The sequence below is a fragment of the Phycodurus eques genome, chromosome 1 (genome assembly GCF_024500275.1).
Source record: "Phycodurus eques isolate BA_2022a chromosome 1, UOR_Pequ_1.1, whole genome shotgun sequence".
In the NCBI taxonomy this organism is placed as follows: Eukaryota; Metazoa; Chordata; class Actinopteri; order Syngnathiformes; family Syngnathidae; genus Phycodurus; species Phycodurus eques.
Window position 1 is genome coordinate 34533355 of NC_084525.1, and position 11281 is coordinate 34544635.

Consider the following 11281-nt stretch of genomic DNA (forward strand, 5'->3'; position numbering starts at 1 on the left):
GAGGTCGGGATTTTAACCCCGGTCCTCAGAACTGTGAGGAAGACGCTCTAACCAGTCGTCCACCGTGACGCCATATATACATAATTATATATATATATATATATACATACATACATACATATACGTATATATATATATATATATATACGTATATATATATATATACACATATACATATATATATATACATATACATATATATATATATATATATATATATACACATACACATATATATTATATATATATATATACATACACATATATATATGTATATATATTATATATATATGTATATCGTATATCGACTGGTTAGAGCATCAGCCTCACAGTTCTGAGGACCCGGGTTCAATCCCCCGCCTGTGTGTCCATTATATGGAGACTCTAAATTGCCCGTAGGTGTGAATGTGAGTGCGAATGGTTGTTTGTTTGTGCCCTGCGATTGGCTGGCAACCAGTTCAGGGTGTACCCCGCCTCCTGCCCGATGATAGCTGGGATAGGCTCCAGCACGCCTGCGACCCTAGTGAGGAGAAGCGGCTGAGAAAATGGATGGATGGAGATGTGTGCACATATATATATATATATATATATATATATACACATACATACATACATATACACACACACATAGCCATTATTGCCGCGAAAGGTGGCTCGACAAGGTACTGATTTTTAGCAGGGTGAATAGGGAAGTTATGCACATGCCAATGTTCTTTTTTTTTTTAGATCTACAAAATCATATATATTTCTCATTTCACCCCTAAACTTTTGTGCAGATGCTTCAAAGTTCATATAACAATTTGGATTAGAGGCTGTAACAAAACAAGCTGTTGGGGGACGGGGTTGCGGCAGTCTAGCCATTGTACATCAATCATGCTTTGATAAATACAATCTCTGAAAATTGGAGAAATTTAAAAATGTATTCAATCAAAAAATATTGTTAAGAGATCTTTAGTGTAAAATGTTGACACAATGATTGTGTAAAAATTGTGTACAAAAGGCAACTGCTGTGCCAATAAAGTACTCGTACTTGCTTTTTGAAGACAACGAATGAAGGTGATGGTGGATCTATCCCAGCACGCATTGGAAAAAGAGGATGGCAAGATTTGGAAGACAAAGCCAAACCTACTACAAGACGTGTTTTTGTTTTTTTTAATTCAACTCACAGTACATTCTACAGATGCACACGTGTTACATCACCTTAATACAACAGAGTCTCGTAATACATCCTGTTAAAAATGAATTGGTCCTAAAAATATAAAGGAACAGAATTTCAGGTCACCAAAACTGTACATTATTAAAAAGTCACGTAACACCACATTTGGTTTTCTCATCTTTTTGTATTTTTGTAGGAATAATGTATATTTTCTATGAGCTGATCTGAGGTCAGTGTAAGAAAGTTTAAATAAGAGCTGGACTGCGGTGTGGTCCTGCCGCAATCACATCACAAGCAGAGTGTGCGCCCCACCATACTCTGGCCCATGAACAGCACACAGTGATGCAAACAACTAGGAATGTAACCGGGCAGGAATGTAGCCAGTGCTTCTGAGCTTTTCTGCAATTCTACTCTGTACAATATTAAGATGACCAACCTTAGACATTTGCAACTTTTCAGACAAATACTCAACTCTTTTACAACATGCGTATTTTACACGCACATCTTTCTCTCTCAACATGTGAGCAAGCGTTCAGTGTTGGTTGCCTCTACAACAGATTCTTAAACGAAGAAGACACTAGTGCAAGGAGCACAGTTATATACAATCCGTGTACAACCCGCTGCTTAACTCGACAGTGAAATTCACATGGACTGACCAACATCAAAAGTCCTCCAGTGTCTTTCACACAGCAGCAGTGTGTGAATGTGTGTGTGCGTGCGTGGCTAAGTGGAGGTTACACAAATTCTACTCATGGTTTCTTTTAGTTTAACTGGCCGTTTTCATAAAATTGTCTAGACAAGTCTATGAGGTCCTTTGTACACATTCACTACAAGCTATTGCTATTAAATAATCCCAGCTATTGTCATCTTCATATATATTTATATATAGAATATATAATAAAAATAGAGCAAAAAAACTTCTAGGCATAAGACCACATAACAATTCATTTGAACATGAAAGAAATGGCCTAGCTCTTTCTCTGGGTTACTAAGCAGGTCCAATACGCAGTCGCTCAGCTGCAAAAACACAATGAAAATGGGAGAGCCAAATAGTCCAAATAGACAGTCCCTGCCCCAGAGCCAGAGGAGAGGTTGACGCAAAGCCTTGTCCAGACTTGGGACTTGTGAAAGGGCGTGGCAGGAGGACACACAGAGGAAATGCGGTGAGAACCAATGAAAAGGGAAGTGAGGGTGCTTGGGAATGAAGTTCAAGTCAGTTCAGTTGCAGGCTTTAAGACAAGCCTGGTGGAAAAAACAGAGGAAAAATACCCAATTCTACACAAGAGATACCTATACATGAGAAATACACACAGCTGGAAAAACCTCCAGACAGTCTAAGCAGTAACACCTCTTGCAGGATTGGTGAAAGCACCAACAGTCATCAGTTCCACCACTGGTAGGAATTTTGTAGGGTTCTATTTATCCTTGTTTGAGTAGAACTCTGCCCAGCGGCTCTCAAAGAAGCGCCTCATGGAGTGTCCCGCCATCCCCACCTCAGACGTGTCCTCATTGAACAGCTCACAGTTGTTGAAGACTAGCTGAGCATCCGCTGCAAACTCCTCACAGCTGCAGTACCTGGGACACAGACGTGATTGAGATAAGGGTGACATTGTAAATGAAGACCCAAACACTGCTAGCCTTCAGCCACCAGTGTGCGGTTTTCTGCAACTAGTTTTCATGACTGGCCGACGATCGGCAACTAGTTTTGCTGCGATTTGAAATTTGAATCCTTGGTGAACGGCGTCTCACATACAAAAGGCCAGCCCAATCAAAAATGTCATGTGGTTTTACATGTTTTTTCAAAACAATTGTTCCCGATATTCAGCCGGCCGCCGCCAAGCCATACCAATGCAGTATAAAATATATATCGCTGTCAGGACATAATCCTCGCACCTCCATAATAGCCATTATATTTCAATTTTTTTTTTTTCTTTTAAATATGAGTTCCCAAGCACCACTTCAAGTTGCTATTATACCTTATATTGCTATCATATACACACACACAGCCGGCACAGGGGGGCGACTGGTTAGCACATCCACCTCACAGTTCTGAGGACCCGGGTTAAAATCAGACCTCGCCTGTGTGGCGTTTGCATGTTCTCCCCGTGCCTGCGTGGGTTTCCTCCGGGTACGGCGGTTTCCTCCCACGTCCCAAAAACATGCACGGTAGGTAAATTGGAGACTCTAAACTGTCCGTAGGTATGAATGTGAGTGCGGATGGTTGTTTGTTTATGTGTGCCCTGCGATTGGCTGGCGATCAGGTCAGGGTGTGATAAATGAATGAATGATGCACACACAGACATAAACACCAAGGCACCCACAAATTATGTTAAATCGCTCATGTTTAAAGAATTTAAAAGTCTGATTAAAATGGCATGCGATGTCGCCAGTGCCAGCCATCCACATCTGTGTGCATTCATGCCAGGCCGTACAAAACCGGACAAAAAGCCTTTAATACTTCTCGAAATCAAATGCATGTGTTACGTCATCTTCCCAAACTCTTTTTCAAAGGTCTTAGAGCCATGACTGATGTAATAAATAAAACAATGAGCTGACTAACCCAATGTATCAGGCAGCTACAAATCTGCACACAGACATACCCCCTTGGCTCATGATTTTCCTTCTGCAAACGAAGCATTACAACGATTATAACAAGCCTGCTCAAAGGTATCTAACCTTACGAGCCATCCATCCGTTTTCTGCCGCTTCGCCGAGGTCAGGTCGTTGGGGTAGCAGCTTGCGCTGGGAAGCCCTGACTTCACTCTCCCCACCTACTTCCTTCAGCTCTTCCGGGGGGTATCTTGAGGCCTTCCCAGGCCAGCTGAGAGACGTAGTCTATCCAGCGTGTCCTGGGTCATCTCCGAGGCCTCCTCTCAGTGGGAAATGCCCTGAACACCTCACCAGGGAGCCATCCGGGAGGCATTTTAACAAGATGTCCGAGCCACCTCATGTGGCTCCCCTCGATGCAGGGAGGAGTAGCGACTCGACTCCGAGCCCCTCCCAGATGACCAAGCTTCTCACCCCATCTCTAAGGGAGAGCCCGGACACCCTGCGGAGGAAACTCATTTCGGGCGCTACTATCCGCAATCTTGTTCTTTCAGTCACGACCCACAGCTTGTGACCATAGGTCAAAGGCGAGGGTAAGAAAGTAGATCGACCGGTAAATCAAGAGCTTTGCTTTTCTGCTCAGCTACTTCATCACGATAGACCGATACAGAGTCCGCATCACTGCAGTCGCTGGACCGATCCGCCTGTTGATCTCTCGTTCCATTCTTCCCTCACTCGTGAACAAGACCATGAGATACCTGAACTCTCATACTTGGGTCAGGATCTCCTCCCTGACCCAGAGAGGGCACTCCAGTCTTTTCCGACTGCGGGCCATGGCCTTACTATTTTCACTCAAAACATCAAGTTGTTTTTTTTTTTCTTCTTTTTAATAGCACCTCCCAGACATTTTACGTATGGTATAACAGCAAAGAAATACTGTACTTTACAATAATACTTAAATGTATTTATAATTTCATATGTACCTATTGCTAAAAAGCGAAGCATGGAGAGTGTCTGTTGCCAAAATGATTGGGCAATGAGTCAAACAGCCTCTTAACATTCTTACATTCTTCATTAAGATCACCCATTACCCCTTGTTATTGTAATATAGCTACAGCAGCCAGAGAAATCTGCTTTTTCCTTGACAATCGTGCCATGTTTTGTGTTAATAATTTTTCTGTTGCAGTGAGTCGGTAGGCAGGTCAGTCGCCGACCAATTTGTTTACGAATGTCAAGTCATGTCGCGTTCATTCACATCGCTCAGTGTGTGGTGCCCTTACCCTCCCTGCAGCAGCCTCTCTCTCATGGTAAGGAAGTCCATGGGGTTCTTGATAATGCGGCGGTAACCCGGCACCAGGCGGGGATTAACAGGCTCAAGGAACGGCCAAGCGTCTCCGTGAGCCTCCATCTCCATGAGAATGATCCTATCAGAAAATCAAAGGATTAACACCAATTCACCAAGGAGTACTGTTGAATGACGGCAGGACGCACTCGCAAAAGGTGAGGTCCGGCTGGTTACGCGTTGTCATGCGACGCCGTTTGGCCGGGCCTCCTTCTCCTGAGGGACGTGAGGATGAAGAGGCTGCCACTTGTGCGGCGGTTGCCGCCTCTTTTTGCCGTGTCGCCATGCCAGAGCTACGTCGTGTTGTTGTATCGTCGTCCGAGCTGTTTTCTTCATATCGTTTCTTTTTCACCCTGGTCCGCTTTCTGGAGTTCGGTGACACGCTTTCCTCCTGAGAGAACACAAGAGGCAAATAACCACGCTGATGAGTGACAGAGGCTACCTGCTTAGAAAGACCCACTGCATAATGCAAGCTGATCTCAAGCTGCTTCTCGGTCCGGTACAGACCTTGACAACGCAAGTTGGACAAAACCAGTCTCCCTCGGGCACCTGGGTGATCTTGGGCTTCAGGCAGTACATGTGACAGCCGCAATCACAGGCATCGCACAGCAGCAGACAGTCATCGTTGTCGCCTTTCCTGCAGATCTGGCATGTCTGGAGCAAAGAGTCAAAGTGGAAAGTTAGAAAAGCATGTAGAGCTGAGAGTAGGACTGGGTAATATGGCTTAGGCTGCAACTAACAATTATTTTAATAATGTCGATTATGTTTCCGATTAATTGATGAATTGGATTTTTAAAAACAAATTGTTATCTCTTTATTCAAAAACAAGACACTTTTTTGAAATTGACAGTGCAGAAAATGCACAAACATGAAATGTTATGATTCAGTTACTGGTTTGGTCTGTTTTTCCAAAGTAAAAGCAAATGCCTTATTTTGATTAAACACAAAGATAATCAGACTGCTTTCATGGAGGACTACAGAAATCTGAGAATATTTACTGTTAGAGGCTGAAATTCCAAAGATTTTGACAATTTTAGGTTAAACAATGTCTCAAAACGACAAATTGATTATCAAAATATTTGTTGAATAATTTGATAATTGATTAGTTGTCAATTAATCGATTAATTGTTGCAGCTCATACTTATGGTCGCTGTTGGATAGAAATGTCCAAACATTGTCAATTCTACATTTTTTTCCCACAAATCGATACCACAGGTCTGTCCCCATGTTGTCTGTTATCTTTACGCAATATTAATTTAACGTGGTGAAAATAACGAGAATAAATCTATCTTGAACGCTCAAAATGTCTGAGTGGTATTGCGAAACGCCGCCTATTTCCTCGTTCTCCAGAAGCCATGCGGTGTAATAGTTGCCTATTTTTAAAGTCTGCATATTTTTTAGATAACGATAATAACAGTAATTGTTTGATACAGTTGAGCAGGCTCGTTCTGCTAAAATTGATCATGGTAATGCTTTGTGACAGAAGGCCTTGGAGGTAAGTTTGCAAAAACATTAATATCTGCCTAAAACACGTGGTTAGTCGTTAGTCATTTTATTCATTGAATTACTCATGGGTCTGGATCATTGGAAAAAAACAAGTTTGGGATGATGGCGTAACACAGCCGTTTGCTTCTGCGAAGTAATTTTGTGGAGTATCAAAAGGCTTTTTCCATGGTAGGAGGCTCGTCCAGAGCTCAGATCGTGAAGAGGACAGATGGTATCCGGCGACAAATTCTACCACTTTAATCAATGACCGCGCCATAATTTAGCAATTTTTTTAGCATATTAAATGAGCGATTGAACATAATTTGAGTGATGTGGTATTGATGTGAGTGTAACGGTTTATGATAGCAATATAAGGTATAATACCACCTTGAAGGAAGCAGTGTTTGAGAGAAATTCCTCCACTTCATGACAGATGGGGGATGTGGCAGCCGCAGTACAACGCTTGAAGTTATAATCAAGTGGATTAAAGGTCTCGCAAACCACATCGCTGGGTCACTAGCAAGTTGAATTAAACATGTTAAAAGAAATAAGATGAGGCTTAATAAAAGCAATAAAAACTTAAGGACGAGAGGGGTGCTGGCTGTTGCACCCGCACTGCAGCGCCCACACAGCTGGCAGCCAAGGGTACACGAAAAGAGGTAGGTGTCCATTTGCAGCAAATATTATTATTATTTTATGATTATTTTCAGCTACAGAAACGCAACAATGTTGAGTGAGCTTTTTACAACCGCGCTCTGCTCTGTAAAATGCCTCATTTCCGTGCCATCATATCTGCTACGTCACTTGCGGCGCGCCACCAACTGGGCCAGTGCGGGCATCAATATAAAAAATACAATACTGAAAAATACAGCAATATGTTAAGTGGAGCTGACAGGCTTAATCAGCATTGTGTCATCTCCAGAGACGCCAACCCTATCATCACCTCTCAGGAAGATTTTGATTTTGTAAGGAAAATTTGCATCTCAGCCAAAACAAACTCACGCCACCAGATAAAACTCCCAACAATGCTAATGTTCTTTATATTTTTTTGATATTTTCTTTAAGTCATTTTGAGTGACAAATTATTCACAACTTTTTTTTTTTTAACTAACGTTAATTATTTTTTAAACTAACGTTAAATGTCAGTTTTGATTTATTCAAAACGATGGCATTAAATTGCTAAATTACAACAATGTAGTATAATTTACAAAAAATATCAGGTTGTACGGTCCTTCTGCAAAGCAATTTTTTAATTTTGAGAACATTTGTGCACATCTCAAAAGTCACAAATCAAAACACTACATTTTTTAAACCTCAGCATTCAAGAACAAACAAAACAAATGGGATTGTTGAGATGAAATATGCAATAAACTATACAGTAATATATCTTCTTGGTTGACATGCGTTACCTTTTAAATTAATTTCAAGTTTTTGGAATATCCTGTGTGTGGCTGTCTATTCTATTTTCTCTCTTGACATACATTTATAACGGTAATTCTTTTCATAGTTGGTTACCCTCCGCGTTTGCAGCGAGACTTCAGCGACGATTGTACTGCGGCACCAATCACTTACTCCCATGTTTGCTTCGTGACATTTAACAACAGCTTAGCGACGGTTTAGTATGGTTTAGCTCACATCCTCATCCCCCTTTCGTGATCACGATACCGACATGGAGGTGATAATGACGTTCAGTGGAGTGCCGTGTTAACCACACTTGCAGCTAGTAGCTCGCAAGCTGCAGTCAAGGAGATGCCCAAGTGCCCGTCAAGACGGGCTTGGAGCTAGTTTTTTTTTTATATGGAGGAAAATGCAATCTCATAATCAACAACGTTATGGTGATTGCATGGCAGAGTCCAAATCTTACTTCAACCAATTACTAGCCTCAGTACTTTGAAGCCAAGCACGCAAGGCTAACTGGCAAGCTTAAAAGTTACTTACACGACCGCACTTCGTCTTTTCCTCTCCGGATTGCGGACAATTTTTCACTTCATTGGAACGTACCACAAGGGCAATGGAACGTTCATTGGAACGTACCACATGGGCAATGTGTGTGAAAACGACTTATTTAAAAAAAAATAAAAAATAAAAAACTGTATTGTAGCTTTAACACCATCAAACTGCATGGTTTGGCTCATCCATGTGTCTATTGTCGCAGACAAATACCCAACCACCTTTCACACAATCTTTTGTGATGTAGAGTTGTAGAGGTGAGGCAAATATTTGCAGTCACCCGGACAATTTGTGTTCCAAGAAAGCATTAATTTGTATATAAACACTACCGTTCAAAAGTATGGGGGTCACTTAGAATTGTCATTATTTCTAAAAGAAAAGCACTTTTTTTTAATTATTTTTTTTACACCACATTAGCAATGCGCAGGCTGTTTTTGTTGCGACTTTTGGCTTGTCTTACAACGTCTGATTTGTTTGGCACGGTTCTTACTCTGGATGCCCTTTCTGACGCAACCCACCCATATTTTATGTGGGCTGCAGAACGGGCGTGCCAGGGTATTGGGGCACTGGTCAGGAATTTAACTCGCACCGTCTGCATGCAAGGGAGCAGCATGTACCACTTTATCTTAATTGAAAAAAAAAACTGCGCTTTTCTTTCAAACTTTTGAAAGGTAGCATATGAATGGCCACGCTGGGCATGTGCGACTTACTCCGTGATTGCCTTCCTTTATTTTTACATGGAAAACAATATAAAAATGTTCCGCTTATGTTATCTGGTTCTTAGTGGGAATCAAATTCCACAAGTTGCTTTTTGAAAAATAATCACTTGTGCGGTTGGAAAAGTCACAAAATAAAATCGCTAAATTGGCAACATCTCCTCTCTGTTCGCAGCCATGTTGTTGTGTGCACGCATATCAGCATGTACGTCCATTGAACTAAGAAAGTCACTAAAATAAAATCTATTTTAATGAAAATTTTCCTGACATATGAACTCAAATTAAAAATCTAATAATTTCCCAGCCCTCCTTGATAGTAAAGTCGGTGAACCTTCTTACCACTTTAGTCACAGATCTCTCCCAGGCAATAGCTTTCTCTAACTGCAGCAAACACAGACACAGCTGAGGGGCACTGCGGCACCGATCTAGTGCCTGCCGCCATGTTCTGAGCCTGGAGGTAATCTCACTTTCCAGACTGGAACAGGAGAAAAGCATCAGAAAATAAGTGAGGATTACACCCATACCAAAAAAAAAAAAAAAATAGCCCTCATTCTCTCCTTCCTACCTGATGACATCCATAGGTTGCTCTTCTCCTGGTGTTGGCGTGAGAGGAGCGAGGCGCATCACCTCAGCTGGGTTCCAGAGCGGCTCCTTCAAGTAGCGCCTCTCAATGTTCCGCTCAAGATTGGCAAGGCGTAGCACGGCCAAGTCAAGCGGGTGAGTAGCGATGCGAGGCAGCCCAGACCACTCCTTCTTGGTTCGGATGATCCAGTCATCACGTGGGTCGGCGTCATGTTCGTAGTACTGGAGGTCAGCCCGGGTGGAGTCCCGCTCAGGGATTGTGTAGGGCTTAAAAGGGGAGACCGTGCTTGGAGGTTAAGCCAAATATTTTGTGTGTTGGTGTACAAGTAAGGAAATTAGGTTTTCCAATTACCTGAAACTCTGCAGCTGGTACCTCTGTGTTAGATTCAACATCAGTGACTATATTCTGAGGAGGAGCCTTAAGGAGACGAAAGGAACAAAGCAGTTCATTTTGTTTTGTTCTAATGTCTGCATTTCTTCAAGGTTGATCATCTCGATGTGATTGCTCACCTTAAGATGTAGGTCAGCAGCAATGACTCGCTGCTCCAGGTCCTCCACCCACCGGAGGGCGCTGTTGTCGGTCTCCATTGCTTTTTCCTGCACTTGCCAAGGCTCCTGTAGAGCCTGTAGCAGCCCCTCCTTCTGCTCCTCTAACTTAAACACAGGATCTAGCAGGAGAGATGATTTAAAATACATCAAATAAACAGTAAGAGTTTTAAGCATCTCCGTTCATGCTCACCATTGATGGCTTTAGTGCACATTTCCGTTAAACTCTCCATGTGTTTGGCCAGGTGTTTATGAAGCACCTTTTCTCTGATGCCTCGTGGATGGAGTGCCTGCAGTGTGCTAAACAGCTCTTCTGGATCCTTGATCCACCACCAGCCACGCACCATTGCTGCAAGAATTATTACACAGTACATCATTAACTGACTGAATTGTATTATCACTAATATATTGCAGGGAAAGAAGTGGCACTAAACCAATATTCTATATGAAGTGTGGCCTGCTTACATGCTGGTATGGGTTTAACCACCAACTGTATAAAATACTGCTTCTCAAGCTCATCGAAAGCAGAAGCGGCAGGGCGACCTCTGCCTTTGGCTGCAGCGCCACGCGGCCCCCTGCGGGCAGGGCTGCCGCCTCTACTGCCTCTTCTCCGCCTGCGGCCTGGCCTGGCGCGGGTGGTCGGAGTCCGTGATGCAGGAGGCATTTGAGCAGAAGGAAAGGGACTAGGCAGTGGAGGTGTACAATCAGGAATGGCAGATGTTTGTGTTGTAGCGGGAACTTCCTCTGGCGCTGCAGGGGTACCCAGATCAGTAGGCGCTGCGCCAATAGATGTCATGAGCAGGTCCGACTGAGGGATTGAGAGAAATTGCAAATACAAATCATTGTTTCGCGAACCTGACGCATTAATAGCAGTTAACTACGTTATGGTCAAATGAGAATCAAACCTGTATAAGTGAATCATACAGTGTGGGCGGAGTACTTGGCACCTGAGGCTCG

At 42.8% G+C, this 11281-nt stretch overlaps 1 protein-coding gene across 5 annotated transcripts in view; it reads right to left on the bottom strand.

Annotated features, from left to right (window-relative positions):
• Positions 1–1045: 1045 nt before the first annotated feature.
• The window catches only part of baz2a (bromodomain adjacent to zinc finger domain, 2A), a 32611-nt gene continuing 22375 nt past the window's right edge, over positions 1046–11281 (bottom strand). For all 5 annotated transcript variants that reach the window (XM_061689494.1, XM_061689485.1, XM_061689512.1 and 2 more), the window contains 11 exons: positions 11230–11281; positions 10790–11132; positions 10518–10673; positions 10289–10446; positions 10131–10196; positions 9762–10045; positions 9536–9671; positions 5553–5699; positions 5195–5436; positions 4984–5127; positions 1046–2731 (listed from right to left, as the gene is read on the bottom strand). The exon at positions 11230–11281 is cut by the window's right edge and continues 508 nt beyond it. In XM_061689494.1, the coding sequence (XP_061545478.1) occupies positions 2572–2731; positions 4984–5127; positions 5195–5436; positions 5553–5699; positions 9536–9671; positions 9762–10045; positions 10131–10196; positions 10289–10446; positions 10518–10673; positions 10790–11132; positions 11230–11281 (1888 nt within the window). In that variant the 3' untranslated portion in view covers positions 1046–2571. The remainder of the gene's footprint in view (positions 2732–4983; positions 5128–5194; positions 5437–5552; positions 5700–9535; positions 9672–9761; positions 10046–10130; positions 10197–10288; positions 10447–10517; positions 10674–10789; positions 11133–11229) is intronic.